The following is a 22,037-nucleotide window of genomic DNA, read 5'->3' on the forward strand; positions in this document are numbered from 1 at the left end:
GTACCACAGGTGAAGCTTCAGTTAACCCACGACAGCCCAGAACAAAGGAAGTTTTGCTCTGGGGATACCCAGCATACAGTATCTTACCTTATCAAATTCTTGACTGGTTGATGGTTGAAAGAAATGTCCTAACTTTTTATGAAGCCTTGCACCTGCTCCTTTTATACAGCTCCTGGTTGAACATTTGTGTTCCTGTTTTATGTAGGTGTGATAGGATGTTCTGACACGTCATAAAAGGAAAAGCACAGTTGTAAATGACGAAACTAATGACGGGTGGACGTTATTAGTAACGCCTGTGTTTTTACTGTTATGACAAGGTAATATGTTGTGATAAAGGTCTGTCACTAAGGAAAATGTTCTATTTACATTCTTTTTTTTTTTTAACTTGTCTTTGTTAATGAAGTTTCTTATAATCAAGCTTTCGTAAGAACAAAACACTGACATGTCCAAACAGTCACATTGTAAATGAACAGCCAGACTTAAAAATCATTACACAACTGTGTTACAGTTCCACGGCCACTTTAGTTGCCAAATTGTATAACCCTGAATTATGGAAAATGGTTTTGCAATTGTTGTTCACATACACACGTGTCATGCTCATTTACTGTTATTGTACTAGCCAATCACTGCCTTCATTATTTGATTATACAAGGTGCTGTACAATTTTCCATTTGCACTCAGCAAAGGAAGCCATCAGCAACTGTTAACAACCCCTTCTGTTTACTTAAACCTTTGTTGCATGGCAATATATATATACTAGTTGCCAGTTTATTAGGAACACCTAGCCAAAACTAATGCAGTCTAACACAACAGTCCTGTAATAAATACTCCTTTCATGAAGGTTATAATGTTCAGTTTTTGTTGAAACTGTTTTAGAGACGTTTTGATTCAACTGGAGAGAGTAGGATGTGCTGCTGTTGAACTGTATTGTTTCTACCCTTGTCCACCTCATTTATAATCAATGATAGGAGGCTAAATAATAGAAACACCTTTCTGTATAACGTAATGCAGTTCAACAGCAGCAAAAACTGCATCCTCCAGGATAATCATACAGTTGAATCAACACCCCCTTAAAGCAGTTTTAACAAAAACTGAACATTTTAACCTTCATGAAGGAGGATTTGTTGTAGGACTACTTAATTAGACTGCACTAGTTTTAGCTAGTCGTACCTAATAAACCGGCAACCGAGTATAATATAGTATAGCTCAGTAAAAAAAATTCTTGCCAAAAACAAAAGACATAAAAAAATAAATGATTATATCTTAAATATTCAAGTTTTCTGGAGTTTGTTTTATTTGAGTTACAAAATATGAAGTGCCATCGGCAGACTCCACAGGAGAGCCTGCCAACCTTCTTGTGTTACAAGTATTTACACCCAAAAGTCAAGGATATCCATCTAAATTTCCACACTGCGTTCTGGTATGTCCCAGAGTTCAAGTCTCTGTCGTCCAAGTTCCATAGTTAAAGTTTAAATATTTAAAATATTTACAAAGTCCTGTATTCAAAAACTCCCAAATCATACTGTAGCTTGTTCAATGCAAAGGCAGGTGCCAGAGGTGTAACTGCTTCAGTAGTGTGAGAAAATGAGCAGAGCTGGTGGAATTAAAGGAGCTGTTAAACGAACGTGGTCCTCTACAAGGTCTCCATAGTTTTACAAGGTAATTCTTCCTCCTCTAAAGAAAGCCTGGGCGAGGAAGTCTGTACATAATTATTTAAAATTACATGTTGAAATGTCTTTTTAGCCATTGTGGTACAACAGCTTCCATGATCCTCTCTTGTGGAGAAATGAATATGACAATCAATAAAAGACAGATGAAAGAAAAAGGCCACCCAAATAGTCACTTTTGTTCATCAAACATCCTGATTTTTTTTCTTCAGAGCATCTCCGAACATCAAAATTAAACTCCAATAAATAGAAATACAGCAGAGAAATGGTCAAATAAGACTGATTCTGGTTTGGTCCATCCCTGAGTTCTTTTGAGAAGGACAAAAATACCAGACAGGAGTGACAAAAGAAAAAAAACGACTGATGGAAAAAGAAAAAAGTGTTGATAGGGTATATCCTACATATTTCCATTGTGTTCAGGGGAAAAAAAAACCCAAACAAATTCTCATATTCCTCTGGTTTCCTGAGGATCATCAGTGAGAACATTCATCCGTGGATCAGTTCCCAACAGTGAAGGTTACACAGAGGTGATGACAATCATGAGGTGTGGTGAGATGCTAGAGATCCTGTTGAGGAGGTCGGGGGCGACCTGGGATAAGTGGCTCTCTGAAAATTCACACGGTGGGAAAATCTGTAGCACATAGGCAGGCTGAAAAAACAAGGAAAAACCTGAATTACACATGTGACGTTATAGAGAACCAACACATTTGATACCTGTTTGTGCAATAACCCATCAGCAAATATAATAAGCCAAAAGCTACTAAAAAAATCCACATTTTACATTCATGGAAAGTAGAAAATAGTATTAAAAGGAGACTAAAGGTCACAGATGATTAATGCATATAGATGAATCAAGGTTGTAGGCAGAAGTAGACATGCCGCTATAACTGTGGTGGCACCTCAGTTGTAAACCAGCATTTACCACTATACGGTTGTAAAGGATTTCACTTTTTAAGTACTTTTGCCAAGAAATCTGTTCAGCTGACCCTGTAGAATCGGTTATATGCTGAAAATAAAGTCATCAAATGCCATTAAAATTAAGGTTATAATCTACAAGATTTACATTTTTCAACAATATTTAGCCCAGTTTTAACAGACTGCAGGATATCATTCCTGTTCTGTGCAGCTGCTCAAACAACAAACTGTGAATTTGGAGGGGAAAAAAAAAAAGAAGACCAAAACTAAAAGCCACTAGCTTCTGCTCTACAAATTCAATTTTACTTGACTAAATCTCCATTATTGGTAAATCTTCATCTTTGAAATCACATTTAGAGTAGCTTGCCGACAAAGAACCGAGCAGGTGTGGCTAAAGGCAGCGCAATCTGCCAACACAGGGCTGACAGTGAGCTGCTACCCCACACAGCTCGTTAGCTCTATACTATGTTTCCTTGCTATTACATCACTTTTACGGTATCCTGTGTTTCTTATTTGTATTAAATGATGTATTTCTTTTGAGGACAAGGCAAGGAAACATGGAGTTTGATGATTTAGGTTCAAAAGCTAGCAAATAATTCCTGCTGGTCTTAATTGGCTACTCAAACATCAATGCTTTCTTTGTCAGTGTAAATGTGTTCAGTTCCACTACAGGTCACAGTAACGGCAGCAGCACTTGAAAACGCAACACATAGACCAGACACAGGATTTGTCTATGTTACATCAGTTAAAGAATCTATTTTAATCAAACCAAATTATTATACATTAAAAAACAAAACAAAACATGAGAACAGATTACAGAGCTAAAAACCTTTAGACATATTAACCATGATGTCTCACCTGATTGGAACCTGGGTTGGGGATATTGATGATACCAGCAGCCAACTTTGTCTGCAAGTAGTTGATGAAAGCGGCTTTAAGAGCTTGAGTTTGGTTTAGAACATCGTCTTGATCTCGTCCACATGGTAGAGCAAGGAGAAGACAGTAGTCACTATCCCCCTGCAAAGGAAAATAAAAAAGGTAAATGTTGTTAGCATACGCAATTTAGTGAAACAGAAAATGACTCAGTGGGAGTAAGACAAAAGACACGTACTGTCATTCTTCTGGCTACACTCTCCAGTTGTGAAGCCTCTAGTCTCATTCTCTGGACAATCCTAAGCAGCGCACCTCCTTCTTGTAGGGGCAGTGATCGATGAGCCAAAGCTTTGTTGCCACAGACAAAATGCAACTGAACTGCAGCTGTGTCATTCTTCAGTGCCAACAGGCCTTGCCACACAATAGGGTATTTCTGTTTAAATATGAGACAAAACAAAGGCGTTTGTCAGACAAAGCTAGCTCTTGTTCAGACAAACAACCCTGAACACAATTATTGTGTAGAGTTTTGTCTTACCGTGAGCAACTGCACCATATTAACAGGCTGTGTCATCTTGCCATCTGGTTTTGCTTGGAGGTCTGCACCCTAAGGATTCAAGAAAATAGTTAATTGTGTCATGAACAGTGTTTGTAACACGAGGATACCAACACCCATTTGCATATACCCTCTAGTGACAGTTATTTAGGTACACCTAGCTAAAACTAATGCAGTCTAATACAACAGCCCTGCAATAAATCTTACCTGCAGTTTGGGGTGCTGTTGAACTGTTTTGCATTATACTGATGTTTTTCTAATATGAAGTGTACCCTGGTTCATAAAAATGGGGTGCACAAATTTGAAACTGCCTCTCAGTAGAATGCAATACAGCCTTCATGAAGGTAGGTTTTAATGCAGGAATGCTGTATTAGTTTTAGCCAGGTGTACCTAATAGACTGGAATGATAACAGCAGTAAACTCACCATAGTTGGTGTGACGTTCAGTGGTGGCTGGTTATGTCCAACAGGAGACGTCTCTGGTATCTGAGAATGGATGCCTCTTGGGTTTGGGTACATCCCTGAGTATTCTTGGAATGAGCCACTAGGTCCTGGTGGCATTAGCTGAACTCTCTGGGGAGATGCCACTGCTGGCCCAGATTGTCGGATACCCATTACTCCATCTTTAGGAAGAGGGGAGTGGGGCCTCTTTGCCTCTAATGGCTTTGTTATATCCTTCTCAGACACACCTTTAGGCAAAACATGTGATCTTGGCGACAAGGATAAAGGTATGTTTGAAGGTGTTGTAGAGGGGGGAAGAGTCTCTTGAATGTGTCCAGAGTGAGGGTCTGTGGCTGAACGCTCCCCCTGTTGGTGTAAGAGCACACGCATATCTCTCTGTGCCATGTATGTTTCCAGCTGGACACTACTCCGCAAAGACCCACGAGGATCTGACTGCATAGGCTCCGGTTTTAGCTGTGTGGCTGATTGTCTTCCTGCCATGTGGAAGTGTCTAGCTTCTTCCTGCTCTCCCTCATGACTCCTCAAAGAACCAGGGTTTACCTTAAGAACCTTATCTCTACCGACAGCCTGGGGTGAGTTGGGCCGTGGCTGCATGGGACCAGACCAAGGAGAGTTGAGAGGCTCACTATGCATCCCATAGCTCATCACAGAGAGAGGTGGAGTATTGACCCGAACATCTCCTTGGACAAGATGCCCCACTGGAATTGATTGGGTAACACAGTGAGGAGACATACGTCCCAAGCCTCCAGGAACACTGTGAGGTGGCATGATCACAGACTGCTCTGGATGATGAACACCAGAAATAAACTGTTGCATGGCAGGGAGGCCAGTGGATAACATCACTGGTATGCCTTTTGGTGATGAGGAGCCTATGGGTGAGGACACTTTAGTGAACGGAGAGTGTGGGTGACCTGACTTGCGTGGGGATCGTGGTTCCTGTTTGACCCCACTAAGATGTGAAGGAGCTCTGTCACCAGCTGCTGTAACAAAACCTACATGGTTGCCTGGTGGAGAGGGCAAATGGGGGCTTATTGCAGGACTTATAGCAGAGGTCCAAGGTGGTTTAGCTCCATCTGTACTGTGAGGATCAACACTGTCCATTTTCTTTTGATGTTTTAATGGTATGTATTCTTGATGGTAATTCAATACTTGCTGGTTACCTGGTGTGAGACGCTTCACTACTCCTTGAGGTCCTGACTGGTAAGCAGATTCCATCTTTTCCAAACCAGAGCTTTCTTGTTTAATAGAAGACAAAGACTGTGTCTTACCAGGATGCCCATGATCTGAAGACCCCTTTTGAAGACCTGACTGAGAATGACCATACATTTCCTGCTTTATCTGGGGAATGGATACCAACTGCTGGGATTCCATGTCACCTGCTGTTGCTTGTGGGATTTGACTTATCTTTGCACTAATCCGCTGGGGTCCCTCTGTTTTCTGGCCTGAGTGGCTTAATACGACCACTCCTTCAGATGTATTTACCCTCAGACCAGGGCAAGATCCCATACCAAGAGTGGAGCTCTCAACAATGAAACGTGCTGTACTTCCCACCTCATCACCAACAGATGGCCCATGGTATGATCCAGTATCGTCTTTGCTGGGCCTATAGGTTGATTTGGGTAGAGCCATGTCCACACAGGGATTTCCAATGTTCATGTTTACCTTGTCTTCAGGCTCAGGTGGGTTGCAAACACGACTGATAACAGAAGTTGCAGTGGATGCAATAACAGAGATCACAGACTTTGTCTCGGGAGACGATAGTGAGGCTGGAGGTCGAACAATAGGTGGGGCTGAATGAGCTGGCATTCTACTATCAGGTAATGGTGATTTATTTGGCACAACAGCTGATGGAATATTACTTTCAGATTGGTTCTGATCTCGGAGGGTGGGCAGATTACTAGAAATAGAACTACTGCCTGGCAGTGAAATATTTTTGTGTTTCATGAGAATTTGTCTCAAGTCACTTGTGCCATGTTCAGTTTCCATGTTTTCAGAGTCTGAGGGTAAAGGCTGGTTTTCCTTGGAAGCTAACGGCATGATAGGTGAAGAGGAGACACCTGCATCTTTTGACTGGTGGCGCCAATCTGGTGGAGAAACAGGAATTCTACTAGTTTGAATGGGTCTGATATTTGGCCTGTTAGCTAGTGGAGACAGGGATGGTGAGATGCACTCAGGTGGCAGCTGTTGAGGCTTCGGGCATTTTGGACTCTTAGACTGGGGGTAAACAGATTTAAGATGTTGAATCTGTTCTTCAGAAGGTGACTCTGACTGTGTGTTTACATCTGTAACCTTGACAGCTGAAGGCTCGGGTTCTGGCTTCCAAGTAGTAGGAGTAATAACTGTGGCAGCTGCGGCTGATGGAGTTGTCTCAGAAACAATCTTCACACCAGAGGCTATGCTCTCTGCTACTGTAGCTGTCAAGTCCTCACCTGCTGAATGTCCTTCCTTTGAATCCTTTCTTACTTGCTTTTGGCCTTTAGAGCGTTTCGGTGTTTTAGGTCTTCCCTTGGTGCCCTTTTTGGGTGTGGTTGGAAAAACAGGTTCCTCCTGTGTAGAAGATTTATTTGTTTCAGGTTCATCTTCCTTGGCGGGCTGAATGAAGTCTTGCATCTCAGGTTCAGAACCTACATCTGTACTTAGAGGAGGTGGCTGGGTTAAGGATACATCCTCAGCAGTTATCGAGTCAATAGCAGCCATGAGTTCTGTCTCACTAGCAGGATTAGAAGGTTTGTCTTCATCTGGGTCACTTTTTACTTCTGTGTGCGGGACAGGTGGCATCGGTGGTTCCGCTGGAAAAGCCGGATCTGTAAGCTTGGCAATGTTCTCCACAGCCTGCTCCAATTCCAGCTCCTGTGAAATTAAGCTTTTTGATGTTTCCAGGGGCTCATTTTTTTCCAAAGCAGCATTTTCCTTTTCGTCAACGTTGGAATCTCCTTTTTTACCATCAGTGCACTTTGAAACTTGATCACCGTGGTCACCAGGTCTGAACCTTTTTGAAGAATCTTCTTGATTCCCAAGCTCATCGTCCCCTAACTGAAGAAGATCTTTCACTTCTGTGACATTTAGTCTTATTTTGAGGTTCTTGAGGACAGGAGACTTGGGAGTCCTTGTCAACTTGGTTTTTCCTCTAACGAGCCTCTCTTTTTCTGAGGTGGGTTTCTCTTCTAAGACCGGGGAATCTGTCTCTTTCCCATTTGATTTACCCTCACAAACCTTTTCATGAAGAACATCTTTATCTTTTCCAAATTCTCTGCCTTGTTTGTCTCTCTCCTCTTTTGTTTCTTCGACTTTTACTGATGGATCTTCTTTACCTGAACTTGATGACTCTTGCAAAGCCAAAGTATCTTCATCTGTGAAATCCATTTCCTGATCATCCTCCTCAACCACCTCACTTTTGTCCCCCTTCCTTGTTGATCCAGAGCCTAGGGCTGCAGACATCTGATTTGATGAACTCTTTGTGACATGGGGGGATGTCTTCCCTTTTGACGCTCTTGGAATTCGTTCACCACTTTCTGATTCATTTGAATCTGTGTCTTTATTATCCATTTTTGATTTTTCTACTTTAATAGTTGTACTCTCATCACCTTGTCTGCGATTCTTGGGAGGACGACCCCGTTTAGTTGCAGGGGTTGGAGCAGGTGGATCCTGTTCGATATTTTGTTGTTGGGTTGCATCTTTGTCTGTACCTCGCTTTCGTGCAGAGCGTGGTGACTCTGTAATTTCCTTTCCAGAACGAACTGGTGCATCATCTTCAACTGGGGTGGCATACACAGATTTAACATTTCTTCGTCTGGCTCTGCCTAATGATATGCTTTGTTCTAACATATCAGGATCTGAACCATGAATGGGAGATTTGCCTGTGGACTTTGATTCAGCTCTTGGGGATGATCCACGCTTCAACTTCTCTTTGTCAATGCGCTCACTCTTGCGTGTAGCTTGTTTCTCTGAACCAGAGGTTGACATAACGGGAACAGGAGTAACTTGAGCAGGGGATTGTTTGCTCTTTTTATTTTTCATTTCTTTTGTTTTATGCTCTTTCTGAGGTGAGACTGGCTCGTCATTTGTGTCATTATCAATGGGCATCTGCACTTTACTGACTTGCAGTTTCTTCTCCCCCTCAGGCTCTGCTACGGCTTTACAAGTAGAATGTGTTTCTTTCTTGACTAAATCCCCCTCCTTTAGAAGACTAGATGGTATGGGACTAGTTTCTTCAGGCACTTCTGGTTGTGTTATCTCAAGATCCAGCTCTGGTTCTGAACTGCTAACAAACTCATCATGAGAATTGCGGCGGCATGGTTGTTCTGTAACCGGAGGTTTTAGATCCTCGGTAACAATATCCAATTTCCCTTCAGATGGAGAAAGTTTACACCTATCCACTGAGTAATTAGGTTCGGATGCTGCTACAGGTCCAGGTTCAGAATCAGAGGTTGTCTCAGTTGCTGGGTGGTTCATGGGTACAACGTGTTCATTTTCTTTTATCTCTTCCTTTACCTCCTCCTTTATGAAAGTCATAGGGGGATATGGATCGGGGGCTGCATTTACTGCAATACATTTGTCTTCTGGTGGAGGGAAGTCTTTGACCACAGATTGGGTGACAGAAGTAGGTGTGAGTTGGGGTTCAGAAATCAGCTCTTCAGCAGGACTGATGGGTTTAATTTCTGGTTCCATGACAGATCCTGTCGTTTCAGGGGACTGCAAAGCTTGCTGCTCTTGAACAGGTGCTTTTTCAACTTTATTCTCATCCATGAGCATGGTGTCCCCTTTTGACTCTTGCAGCTGTTGGGTTTTATTCTTCTGTTGTTGTAGTCGTGTGAGTTCCAAAAAACGACTATGGAAAAGGACAACTGGCCCTGAGTCAAGTTCACCATCTATTGCCCCTTGCTGACCAGGTTGTTGGTTTTGTATATGCTCAGGTTCTTCATGTTTGCGTTCCAAGTGTTGAAGTCGTCTAGAGTCCAGCTCAAAAACGGGGCTATGAAGGAAGCGGGAGGCAAATAGTTCCCTGCGTTCCTGCTCCTCCGGCTTAGGCTCTTCCTTCCTGTCATCAAGTTTGTCTTCAGATCCACTTCGTATCTTTTTCTTTTTCATGTACCAGGAAGGTGTAGGTCTTGGCGTTGATTCTACTTTCTCAGTATCTTTTCTGTTGCGGAAGCTAGCAAAGTGAGAATCGTAATCTAAAAATGACCAGTTATCTTCTCTGGAAGATGAAAGAGATTTTGCACGCTCAAGCAAAGCCTTTGTGTCAGGTGTGATGGTTTGGTCAAGTGCAAAGGAGTAAAATTTGTTCCTTTCAAGATGTGCTAGTTTGGGGTCTGAAAATCTGTCAACCCTTGGCCTCTCAGAAAAAGGCATAGAAGTTGAGGGCACAGGAGAGTGGGGTTTGGACTCTCTGTCCTCCTCAGAGTCGGATCGCACTTCCCCAGGTTCCAAGTCATGCCAAATACCATATTCCAAACGCTTGCAATTGTGAATGTTTTTACTTAGACTTCTGGAAAAATTCAGGTCAGGTAACAAGTCTTGTTTAACTCTGCTCTCCCATCTCTTTTGTTGCTCTTCTTCCACACCAAGTATAGCAGTGTTCGGTTTGTTTACTTGTGTGTTGTGTGTCCTTTTGACTAAAAGCTCCAGATCCGGGTGAATTTTTTCATCATTTTTACTTAACTCTTTCTGAGAAGGATCCACAATGTCCTCATCTGCATGGTGAGAGAAGTGCTGATGTCCTGGAGAGGAGGTGTTGTTCCAGTCAGGATCTTCACTTTTTTGTCTAAAGCTTCTGTAGACACGCTCTCTCTTTATCCCTGAGTCTGTGTCAAATTGGTCTAGTTTCTTTAGTTTGTGAGATGGGAAATTATCTGTCACATCCTCAGGTGGTTTACCAACTTCATGCACAAGACTGCGATGTTCCAAGTCCTCTGTTTCACTTCCTTGAGGACTTTCTGGTTTATCCAGTTTGTCAGACTCACGCTGCTGTTGCTGCTGGTGCAAACGTCTATTTTGCTCCATTTGCTTGCGGTAACTCTGAGACAAGTCAATGTCAACATGGTCTTCCTTGTTCTTGGCACTTTTGTCAGTGTCAGTATTCTGACTACCAAATTTGAAAGCAGCATGGTGTTCTTGTTCTCTTGTACTGTTTTGTTCTGCAATCCCCTCATGTGAAAACCTTTTGGATGAAGTATGCCCTGGATGTCGTTTTGACTCCAGTGCGTCCAAAGATCCCTCTGATTTCTCTCTATGTCCTCTAAGGTCCTCTTGACTACCCTTCTGAGTGCCAATTTTGTCAGTTTTGAGTCTTGAATCTCTCCGTTGTGATTCTTTGTGTTTGTCTGTGTCTGACTCTTTCAAATATGTGGCACTGGCACCAAAGTCAGAGCACTGATTACCATCCTCCTCTTCATGCCTGCTTCTCTTCTGACGAATAGTTCTTCCACCAGTATCAGCAAAGCGCCTTTTTCTTGCAGCAAGGCGATCTGAATCCACCGATAAATCTTTCCCCTCATTTCCAGTATCAGACTTTAGATGTTTCTTGAGTCGATTTTTCACATCCAAGTCTGAATTATCACTTTTATTCATTTCAGATCTTTCAGTTTTTACAGAGTCGTGATGAGCAGTTGACAACTGATTTCCAGAAACAGAGTCGCTATCCCCCTTACATTTCTGCCTTTCATGAGCATCTTGGTCTGATCCCCTTCCTCTTCCAGAGCCTCCATCAAAACCAGGCTCAAGTTCTGTTTCAATTAGTGGGTTGGATGGGGATTGCCCCTTTGCTTTCCTTGATTTAATCTTCTCAGCTTTGTCTTTGTCACCTTTCTCTTTACGTTTTGCACGTTTGGCTTTCTCAGCACCTGCTACACGATCTGGTTGACTGCTCTTCTCACTTTTTTCACTCTTAGAGGCATGTTCCAGCAGGGTCTTTTCCGATTTGTCAAAGTGTGGTGGTGACATTGAGCTCACACTACCACTTCGCTCAGAGGACTGGCTATAAACCCGTCTTTCTGAGTCTCTGGGAGCACGTTCAGATGGTGAAGGCGATACTGTTGGAGTAATAGGTCGCCTTGGATGGGAAGGGCTCCACCTGCTGCGGTCAGCCTCAAAGCGTTCTCGCTCTCTCTCTCGTTCTCTTTGAATATATGTGTATTTTCGGATATCTTGCTCAAAGGGGTCTCTGTAGTCCCTATAGTCTCTTGGGTCTTCATGATAACGTGGGTCAAAGTGATCCCCCTGATAATGTTCCAGTTCAGGAAAGCGGTCTCTGCTGCGAGTAGCGTAATCTCTTCGCGCATCCTCTGAATAGAGGCCAGGGGTACGAATATTCTCATAGTAAGCCCTTTCTGCTGTAAATTCATGGTATGGAGGTCTGCGATCCTCTCTGCAGAGAGAATGGAGACAATAGGAAGAGGAAAATAATGAATTCTGTTAACCTCAATAATTAATAATTTTATAGTTTCACTGTTATTTACATATATTGGAATGGAACTGTGCTCCTAAACATTATCACCTTACATCAGACATATTTTTTCAGGGTTAATATCATTTGAAGGAACAATTCAAAACTGCAATCAGTCAGTCAGTAAGTGCATGCGCACATAATTGACAATTGTATGCAATTAATATGGGCAATTTACCGTCGTTCAGGAGGAATTTCATAGAAGTCTCTAATGTCTTGACCAGATGCCTGCATAGAGCGGTAGAATGCCATCTGACTCTCTTGACTTGCAAAGTCCACCTATCATAAATGAACGAACAAACACACAAGTAAATAAACACATATAAACATGTGAAAAGTACATTTTACTGAACAACCGAATAATTCTCATATCGTTTTAATTTTTTTACCTTTATTTTATTGCCACCAATCTTCCAGCCTTTGGTCTCCCTTACAGCTGCCTGAGCAAAATCGGTATTGTTGTACATGATGAGGGCCATCCCTTTCAATCTATCAAACACAACCTAAAAACAAGGACAAATTAAAATCAGTTACAATTTTAAAAATAGCACTAAAATCAAAAGGAGCAAATATCGAGCAAGAAAAAATGTATAACCTTACCTTAACTACATGTCCATAGCGACAGAAATGCCGTGTGAGGTATTGTTCTGTAATATTGGTTGCCAAACCATCTAGCCAAACACATGTTGTGGGCATACTCTTCCCAAAACCAAGCTTCAAGAAGAAAAAGAACGACATGCATATTATATATATATATATATATATAGACTGAAAACATACACAAACCAGAAATGTTACTATCGTTTACTGTAAAAACACTACCTTCAGTCTGTTGCTCCCCAGATACTCTCCATCCATCTTTTTTATGGCCTTGCACACACTGGCAATATCAGAATACTGCACAAAAGCATACTGAGGAACTCCATTTACTTTCTTGATGTCAATGTCCTTGAGGAGAAAGGCAGAACAATTAGAAAACATAATCTAATGTAAAATGTAAACATTTACTTGGACAGTGCACTTTCAAAATGGCTGCTTACCACAATTTCTCCAAATCGCTGAAAAATGTCAAGGAGTTGTTGATAACTGGTGGTCTTCTCAAGGTTGCCTATAAACAGTGTCCTTGTGGCCTTTGGGTGGAACTCATCTATCCGTCCATCCAAGGGCCTGAACTCATTTTCACTCTCTGTTTCTGAAGGAAGGAAGGAAGAGGTTTATTATTAATATTTCTGACATGCTGCTCAAGTTCAGGCTCATATTCTTCACCATCCACACACAAACAGCTCTTAAAAATGAAGATTTTTACTTTTGGGGAATTAATCTCTGTGCGACAAGTATTCAGGACAAAAAATACAGTTTTGTATCGTATTTGTCACTTACCAGGACCATTCCAGGCAGTGACTTCAATAAGCATGCCAAAGAACAGCTTTCCTTTGGAGACACTAAGGGCTTTCTCTTGATCTTCTTGCTGTCTAAAGAACACCAAACCATAACGGTCCTCTGACGCTCCATGGATCTGCACTGAGGTCACTTTCCCATGTTTCTTGAATTCATGGAAGAGTCCATCTTTTAAACTTGTGTCTGCCAAAGGAAATTGATTACTATTATTCCAATGCTCAGTCTCCAAAAAGAGTAGTGAAAACAGACTTTCCCAATAATTAAGAATCATAATCATGACCTATTATACATGCTATCTAAAGGCATTTTTTCAGAAGAATTCATTCCTACATAAACTTGTGCATAGGGGAATTATGCTTTCCATATGGCAGGCTCTTTTTCATTGCTCACAGCTTCCGTTCACACACATTCTTCACACTTTTCTAGGTTCCTGAATTCTTACTGAAACATGACTGTAACTGGTTGTTACAGTGACACAGATGTGGCTTTGGAGCAGATATGATTGGCTGACGTGTTCACATTGCAACGTTCTGTGCTGTGATGGCTTGGCTTGCTTCAAGGGAAGGCCTGAAGCAGCAATTAGTCTTTTCAAGCAGTTAATTAAGCCTGGCTGGGACGAGTGTTGAGTTTCCTACACTTCCTACTGTTATTGTTTAATCCTGTACACACTGCATCTCACTTTGGTCTTGACTAATTGCCTTGATTTTGTCAGGTATACAAAAATCAAAGGTTTTGACTTACAGGACAGCATTAATTACAAAATGAAAATATACTTCGTATGTTTTCAGTTTGCAAAGTGAAATCTAAACAAACTCCTGATTGTAAATGTAAAGACTGTAAAGAATATAACCATTGTGGTCTGGGAATTGTTGCTGTAATTACACGAGTAAACTGGCAAGAGCACAAATGTGGAAATATTAGAAGCAGAGTGACCTGTACAGCAGTGGGATCACATCCAAAATTCAAGGCTACCAGGCATCAAGTAACAGTAAAAAAATCACATGCGTGCACGCACACACAAAACACAAGTCAATAATTTTTTTTTTTTTGCATTTTCCTTCTATATGGCATTCAGTGGCACATGATTGGAGAGTCCTGCTGTCTATACTCTGCATAATAAATTACAAAAACAGTAGCCCGGGTGATGATTCTCTATACCTTAAATTCAGACAACGCACTCTGGCAAACACTAGTCGGGAGCACAAAGTGTATTTCATTACATTGAAGTTATGGTTTGTGTGCTCCAACATAGAACTTACATTTGCAGGAGCCTGAAATTAAAGTTTCTGAACTTGGTTATATGATCTACTTGTGCCACATAATTTTGATATGGATCATGTTCTATCTGTATCATGTGCTCTATAAACTAATGTTTACTTGCATCCCAGTTCAGGCAAAAACAATTTACAAATTTCATGGATAAGACTCTTTGAGAGGCATGTCAAACATGTAGAAACTCACCTGTGGAGCGGACTGGTAGGTTCTGCACTTTAATTCCAAAGCTTCTTCTTGGCTCATCTGAGTCAAGCACCATAGATGACTGAGGAGGGGCATGTGCAGCAGATGACTGAACAGAACGTGCACGCGACCCATCACTTGAACTGCTGTTTGAATCACTGTTGTCACAAAAAAATAAAACATTTTTAAAAATCTGAAAACCGGAGAACAAGGATTTGACACCTGTCAGTCTAAGTCAATAAACTCATGAAACATGAAGTATTAATATCACAACGAAACAAACGTCACACCTGCCGCTGCCCGTGCTGCTGGTGCTGCTGACAGAATCTGAGCTCGAAGATCTACTGCGGGATCGAGATCTTGGGCCTCTCCCAGGGGACAAAGGAGCTCTTTTAGGTGAATGAGGAGTTTTGGCTGTTTGTCCCGTAGTCCGTTGTGGGGAAGGGTGCCTTGACTGTGATGAATGAGATGATCGGCTTCGACGGTGATGGTAAGTTCTATCAACACGTCGTCCTCTGTCATCTCTGTACAGGTCACGTCGTGTAGAATTAGTAAGAGTGAAGGGGTCTCGAATTCTAGAGTCAAAATGTGGGTCTGATGCCTCAAAGCTTCCCCCAATAGCACTGCTCCCTGGGCCAGCAGCCGCAAACAGAGAACGATCACGGTAATAATCAGTGTTGTAGTGACGCTGTCTGTCAAAAGTGCCACTGCGGTCATGGTGTCCATATGGGCTGTGATCATATGCACGCTCACGGCTTTCTGAGCTACTGTGAAGTAAGAAAAGGGCAGAGAGGGAAAAAAAGTTATGATTCAAAACAAAAAAGGCAAAACATAAAATAAAAAAAATAAAAATTCACCATTAAAGCTATTTTGAAATTTAAATGTGCAATAGTGAATATACAAGTGTCCAGTACAGCAAAGACATAGCTGGAAGACACAGCTGAGAACAGGCCAGATGAGATGTGGGGTCAATTTAAATAGCCTAATATTGATACAAAGAGCAGTGCCAGTATTTCTAATGTAGTGATCCTGTCATTCTTTCTTTGGTAAAATCCATTAGCCTCTCACTGTCAATTTATCAACTGATTTGTTACCATCAAACACAAACACTGGTGTCTTCTAATGGGTTCCAGTTTGTCAACAAAGGGAAAAAAAAGTTAAATAGCTGGTTTTTAAAAGTTTTCAGCAACACATTTCACAAATAGTTGCATATTTTCATTCAAATGTGGTGTTTGGGAGTTTAAAAAGTTTTTGGCATAAAACAAGAATGTAACAATGATTAGAAATACAATATTAAATACTTCGTAACTAGAGAAATAAACCTAATAACTTAACTCTTCAAAACAATCAAACACTGGCACTGTCTGTAAACACTAATGTGGACGGCTTTTTTGGTTGCTGCTCCTGTATCTAAACTGTCAGCAGCCTAAAATAAAATCTTCAAAAGCAGAAAGACTTACTAACAAGCACAATATTCTATACTGTAAATTCATAAACAGTCGCATGAAACAAAGCCTCCCCCAACTGCAGATCTACTCATACAAACATATGATAATTCAGCAAAGACCAAATGCTGTTCTTGGTCTCTTTCAGTTACTTTCATTTGCAAAAACAAAATAATGGAGCACTTCTGTCTCCTCAGGGTGTTCGGGGAGCTGATTTCAGAGGCCGACTGTTCATGAACTATGTCTGGTAAGAAAAAAAAAAAATTCAAATTAAAACATTTCTGTTAAATATTCAACTGGACAATTCTCCTGTCGAGGGGCTTTGTAGTATTGAAATTTAAAATGCCATGCAAAGGTCAGATGAATGTATTTAATGTGAAACCAATACTTTGTATTACTTATGTGATGCTGGAAAAAAGAGGCACTTATATAAACAAATGACAAATACGTATATATTTTATATATGCATTTTATAAAATGTATTTTTCCTCTCTTACATCAAATTAATCCTTCCCTAAAAGCAGTGCAAAACCTAATATTAGACAAAGCACTAAGGAAGGTTAGAGAAAGAAAATATGCAGAGGGCAGAGCAATACCAACCTTTTGGAAAAGAAGTTACCGAAACTAATCCAAATAAAATCTAGGTGGTCAGAATGTGAGAGCCCGAATGAAAAACCGAGTGGAAAAATCAATTGATCTAATTAGGCAAAAACGGTTCTCTTGAATCGCACTGCACGTTATCTTCAAATACTGTGGAGCACCAGGCCAGTAGACAGTTGATGTATAATCCACAGTTAGGCTACTTAATTCTCTCCACTGGATGGAAAAAAAGGAAAAACAAAAACAACCACAGATATGGACCTCTTTATGGATTTCAGGACAAGTGAAAAAAATGTAACATAGGAACATATAACCTCAATAAATAAATATGAATTTATTGGAAAAAAAAAAAAGAAAAAAAGAAAAAAAAAAAAAAAAAGGATGATGAGTATCGGGGTAATTCAGCAGATTCCAGGTTGACTATACAGCAAGTTGGTGCCCAAATGGAAAATACATCCGACTGGATCATTCTTGTCTTGTTGAGGAGGTAGTATTCCCCAAAAGTTAATCTTTATATTAAAATAATCAAAAATGTATTCCACTGGTTAATGTCAAGTAGACTCGCAGACACTATGATCACAGCGCATAAAATCCTCATGGGCTCAAAGGGATGACATAATTCCACAATCCATGGATCCCATCGGGTATGCGTACTGGCAGGCTTCATCTTTTTGTAGTAAAGTTTCAAGTTACTTTGAAAAAGTTAGCTTCACCTCTTTGTAACATACTTGGAGTGTTCTTCTCCTCTTTGAGGCCTTATACAGCTACATCCACACTTGAGTAATCCAAATGAATGGCAGCTACACCTATCCATACTAGGATCAACATCAGTACATCCAAAATGGGGTATCATATTGCGTACATCCAGGAGGTTACATCCCAACTATGCAGCCTTCATGTGTCTTCATAGCCATCAATCGAAAATAAGATTAGCTCCACAAACTTTTGATGGCTGGTTGTTCGGGTCCTCAGTGTTCTTGCAAAGTCTTCTTGGTACAGCTTCCATATTTGGGGCAAAAGTGGTCATGATATATAGTTAATCTCATCCTAAATTGACTGAGATAGCCCAGGAAATATACACTAATCTGTCTTTCTTTGGATTTTTTAATGAATGTAAAGTTCTTCCATCCACTTGTTCAAAACATAAATCCAGACGAGGCCGTATCCACAGATGCAAAAATGTAAAAGTACTCCAACCATCAGCTGTTGCCAAGAGGAAGAAAAATTGACAACCCGAGATGGAAGGTCCTTGAAGTAATATTACCTGTGAAATTCTTCAGAGAGAAGTGCATTCTCCATAGCAGGGATTTACTTCCAGTTTCAAACGATTCCACGTAATAATCAAGGTTAGATCCCATATTTAGAAGAAAAATGTTTTGTTTTTTTTTAAATATCCAAAAGTTCCCGAGGTAGCTTCCCGCAAATTGTAATAAATCCAAAACTCACTAGGATATTCCTCACAGATGTAATATCCAAACCAGATGTCAAACCTTGAATTATAGTTACCTTACCAAATGATAATGTGTAGTTAATTTACTTAGATCCCATGGGAATGGCGAGTCAATTATGATGAAAAGTGGAACAATCCCTAGATTACCTTTGTGTAACCCCCTTGAGGCATCTATCTCTCACGATTAACCCCACTATGTGTTTAGGTCTTACACCTATCCAATACCTAGATTCCCCTGGATTTTAAGGGGAGGCCGTGTCCACTTACCCATCTATTCTCCGTTCATAACGTCCCTCTCTGGTGTGAAGGGACACAGGTGGGCCAAACACTGGACCAACTGTTCCCCTAGAGAATCCTGTAACGTCTCGACTGCTCGAGGGGGAGCTGTCTTCAAGGCCCCGAACAGCACTAGGGACTGATCCAGGTTCATTGTAGTCTGTCCGCAGGTCCCTGTCTCCCATCTTGTTGACAGCATTGTGAGCCTTCTGCGCACTTTTGATATCCACAAAATCCACAAAAGCCGCAACACCACCCTCTGACCCTCGCTTCCGCAGAACTTTAACACTCTCCACACGCCCATACCTGAGGAAATTATGATGAAAACAAAGAGGAAATTACACATACACCAGCTAGAAATATGGTAAGTGCAGCTGTTTCTATGTATGCCAGAGCCTGGTAGATGAAAAACAGAAGCAACACTGATACAATAAGCAATTAGTCATGATTCAGCTCCAATGATGAGTTAAAACAAGTTTCCAATACTGTTCCCTTTTAGGCCACAAAACAGGAATGAACGTCTCCAACCACGTTTGCAAATATTATGCTGGATGATGAAACTTGTAAAGTTGAGAATTACAAATATTGTTGGAAGTGTTGAGGTTTCTGAACAACTACAAAGTACAAAATTTTATTCAAAAAAATCCCTCCGGGACCTCACACATGTCAAATGTCAGTGTTTAACAAATCTAAAAAGCATTATCTTTAAACAGTCAGTTGTCACCAGACCACTACTACTGTGGCACCTCAATAGTTCCCATTAAGTGTGACTGAATGTTATGTTTGTTGTGTTGAAGAGTAGTTTCTGAATCAGTTTACATTATATACTTTATATACTTTACATTATATAGCAAATGATAATGACATGTCACGTTACATAGGTTTAAGTGACTTCTGTGAACGAGGGAAAGAATACAAGTTAAGGCTGTAACCTCTATTTAAATCCAAATACTCGCTCAGTAGCGGGAGCAAAAACCTGCAGTTTACCTGTAACTTGCCAACTTGCGAGACAACAACGAGTATCTTCGCTGAGTTTAAGTATCGTGATGTCTGCCCTCGTCAAGCAACTCAACAACTTGCTAACATCTGATTATCGGCACACTGGGCTCGCTGATCAGCCGCAGATTTTGGTTTCTCTACATTTTAGTTTTTCTCTAACACCCATGTTGATCAGAGAAATAACGTTGCGGCCCAGACGTTATCAGTGGCTAAAACAACACAAGAGATCTATGATTATTCACCCTGCCGTCCAGCTAACATTAGCTACCTTTTGGCTCGTACTGATCATGAAAACGTCTCCACTTCCCACAAAATGGTCGGATGGTTGGGAGTTAGCTCGGTGGCTAGCACACCTAGCTACGTGCCTCTTGGCGGCAGCAAAAGTTAGCTAAACAGTATAAATTGTAAACATTTAAACTTGTCTGCTTCAATCCCCGGTATTTCGCTTCAACAAATGCCGCTGTGTTGCAATCTACCATAGGCAGCAAGCAAGAAACCCCCTGACTAGTAAAACTTAAAAATGCTAACGTTAGCTGTATTAGCATTAGTCGCAGGCTACATGGCTAACGGTAAAGCTGCAGCTAGCCCGCGCTGCTCCGCCGAAAGAGGATCCCTCTTGCGTAACCTACCGTTTAAAATGCTCCACAATTTTCTCCTCTCGAACATGTTCGGGTAAATTTCCCACCCAAAGGTGTCTGGTTTCCCGAACCATCGTGCGCTATTCTTCCCCACTTCACACACATATGATCTGGCACGTATCCCTGCCGGTCGAAGGTCCGCCTGAACAAAATGAACGACGGTGGATTCCGTGAATGATCTGGGCCCGGTGGCCGCTGCCCGTGTAGCTTTAGCTGCTGCGTCCCCGAGCCGTGCACGAGAACGCGCGTCGGGCTCGCTCCTGGTGGTTCCTGGTGCGAGCTGCGCGGGCCCGGTGTGCCGAGCTCGGCGGACAGCTGGCACGCGATTTTTTCAAGTGGATCAAACTACAGCCCGCGAGCTAGATCTGTGTGCAGCGTCACTGCGGCGATTAAAGTTATCGATTAAAGTGAATTCCAGTGGCGTTAAAGGAGATCCGGACACCCTTTAACGTGTCAGTGGTGGATACACGCTGAAACACTGTTGAATGATTCCATAAAAAGTTGAACTATTCCACAGCAGCCGAATATATAGATTGTAAAGTAGATTAAAACATGATGCTGAGGCGAGGCTGGATTACCAGTATCAGTTGTAGTTTGATTTCTTAATATATTGTGCTCGCATGGTGCATTTTCCTAAATTGTGCAGTGTTTCATCAATTCACAGAAAACCCGTTTAAAGTTAGTATTCCAGTATAGGAGTACGGGTTGGTTTTGGGGTCTCTGCGCAAACTAGAAAGGAGCTGCCATCTGTGTTTTGCCGTGTGCACTGTACATGATGGGAACGTAGAGGCCAAAGGGGCCCTGCAGCTGATTTTTGCCCCAGGGCCCCACAGAGGCTGAGGGTTGTGCCCACAGTCTCTCATTGTAAAGTGACTCAACCCCAGTCAATGTTTTTTTTTTGAAGTATTGTTTGTGCATACAAATGAAAACAAGGGCTGCAACTAGCCCCAGTTTGTGCCTCTCGTGTATTAGCAGACATTCAGGTCACAGAGGGAACAGTCAGTTTATCTAAAAGATAATTAACTGGCGATGTTAATTAAAAAAAAAAAAAATCCCAGAGGGTCGTTCAAAAACAATTATTGTTGCCCTCAAATTATCTCCAGGATTCCCAAAGATTCTTCTAAACACCTGGATTAAAAATATTCTGTCCACTGAATGATACAAATGACTTATTTACCAGGGTGTGACTCTGTTTCCTAATCAAAGCAAAGATAGCAGGCCGCTGGCTACCTGGACAGGAGGCAGAGCCACAATCTGGGAAACAGGTTAAAAATCTTTTTTTTTATCGTGGAGCAGAGGGGATTTTTTTTTTAAACTGTCAGGATAGCACTAAGTGTCTTTAAACAACCCTCTGGATTAATATCTTTCAGAGGAACCAATGGTTCCCTCTGTGACTCAAATTCATGCTGACACATGAGAGGCATAGACTGGGGCTAGGTCTTGACTAAATCTTAATCTTTTGACGACTTTTTCTATTAAAATGTTATTAGTTAAGCCTATATAATGTCAGAAAATAGTGAAGAATGTGCATTGCAAATTCCCAGAACCTGAGACCATGTTAATGTTGCTGAACAACCCGGTTAATGCTACAAACAGAATGTAACAGTAACACAAATAAAAGATTCAAAGATTCAAGAAAAGATTCATAAAGACAGCAAAGCAGACTCAGTAATGTCAGTTGCAGAGCAGTGTCTTTCTGAACTTTGATAGCATTTACTAAAATTAGCCACCAGAAGCCATTCGTCATACCAGACCAAGTAAGACTGTAGCAGAAAACACCCCGAGTGTATTGAACTGCGTAAAAGTGTATTTCTTATGAATTCAACATTTTGGAAATTTTTTGCTGCTCTGCAAATTTGC

At 41.3% G+C, this 22,037-nt stretch overlaps 1 protein-coding gene across 2 annotated transcripts; it reads right to left on the bottom strand.

Moving 5' to 3' along the window:
* Nucleotides 1–1,270: 1,270 nt before the first annotated feature.
* Nucleotides 1,271–20,466, bottom strand: si:ch1073-335m2.2 (msx2-interacting protein). Of its 2 annotated transcripts, none has more exons than XM_040116514.1 (15): nucleotides 20,169–20,466; nucleotides 18,532–18,846; nucleotides 15,060–15,533; nucleotides 14,773–14,927; nucleotides 13,294–13,494; nucleotides 12,954–13,105; nucleotides 12,736–12,861; nucleotides 12,514–12,627; nucleotides 12,303–12,416; nucleotides 12,092–12,192; nucleotides 4,434–11,835; nucleotides 3,991–4,059; nucleotides 3,694–3,888; nucleotides 3,441–3,599; nucleotides 1,271–2,316 (listed from the first exon to the last, which is right to left on the bottom strand). In XM_040116514.1, exons 1-15 carry the CDS (start codon nucleotides 20,249–20,251, stop codon nucleotides 2,185–2,187), a joined length of 9,792 nt encoding a protein of 3,263 aa, XP_039972448.1. In that variant the 5' UTR covers nucleotides 20,252–20,466; the 3' UTR covers nucleotides 1,271–2,184. The 2 variants fall into 2 exon arrangements, with proteins under 2 accessions (XP_039972448.1, XP_039972447.1); XM_040116513.1 differs by having other exon boundaries at nucleotides 15,060–15,536.
* Nucleotides 20,467–22,037: the final 1,571 nt, after the last annotated feature.

Source organism: Xiphias gladius, chromosome 21 (genome assembly GCF_016859285.1).
Source record: "Xiphias gladius isolate SHS-SW01 ecotype Sanya breed wild chromosome 21, ASM1685928v1, whole genome shotgun sequence".
Classification (NCBI taxonomy): domain Eukaryota; kingdom Metazoa; phylum Chordata; class Actinopteri; order Istiophoriformes; family Xiphiidae; genus Xiphias; species Xiphias gladius.

What these genes read in the sequence shown, in the direction of transcription:
- si:ch1073-335m2.2 (XM_040116513.1), bottom strand. Translation starts at nt 20,251, where the DNA reads ATGGTTCGGGAAACCAGACACCTTTGGGTGGGAAATTTACCCGAACAT. An exon ending in CACTGCCTGGAATGGTCCTG is followed by an intron (nt 13,106 to 13,293) that starts GTAAGTGACAAA and finishes TCCTTCCTTCAG; the next exon opens with AAACAGAGAGTGAAAATGAG. An exon ending in AGCGATTTGGAGAAATTGTG is followed by an intron (nt 12,862 to 12,953) that starts GTAAGCAGCCAT and finishes TTTCTCCTCAAG; the next exon opens with GACATTGACATCAAGAAAGT.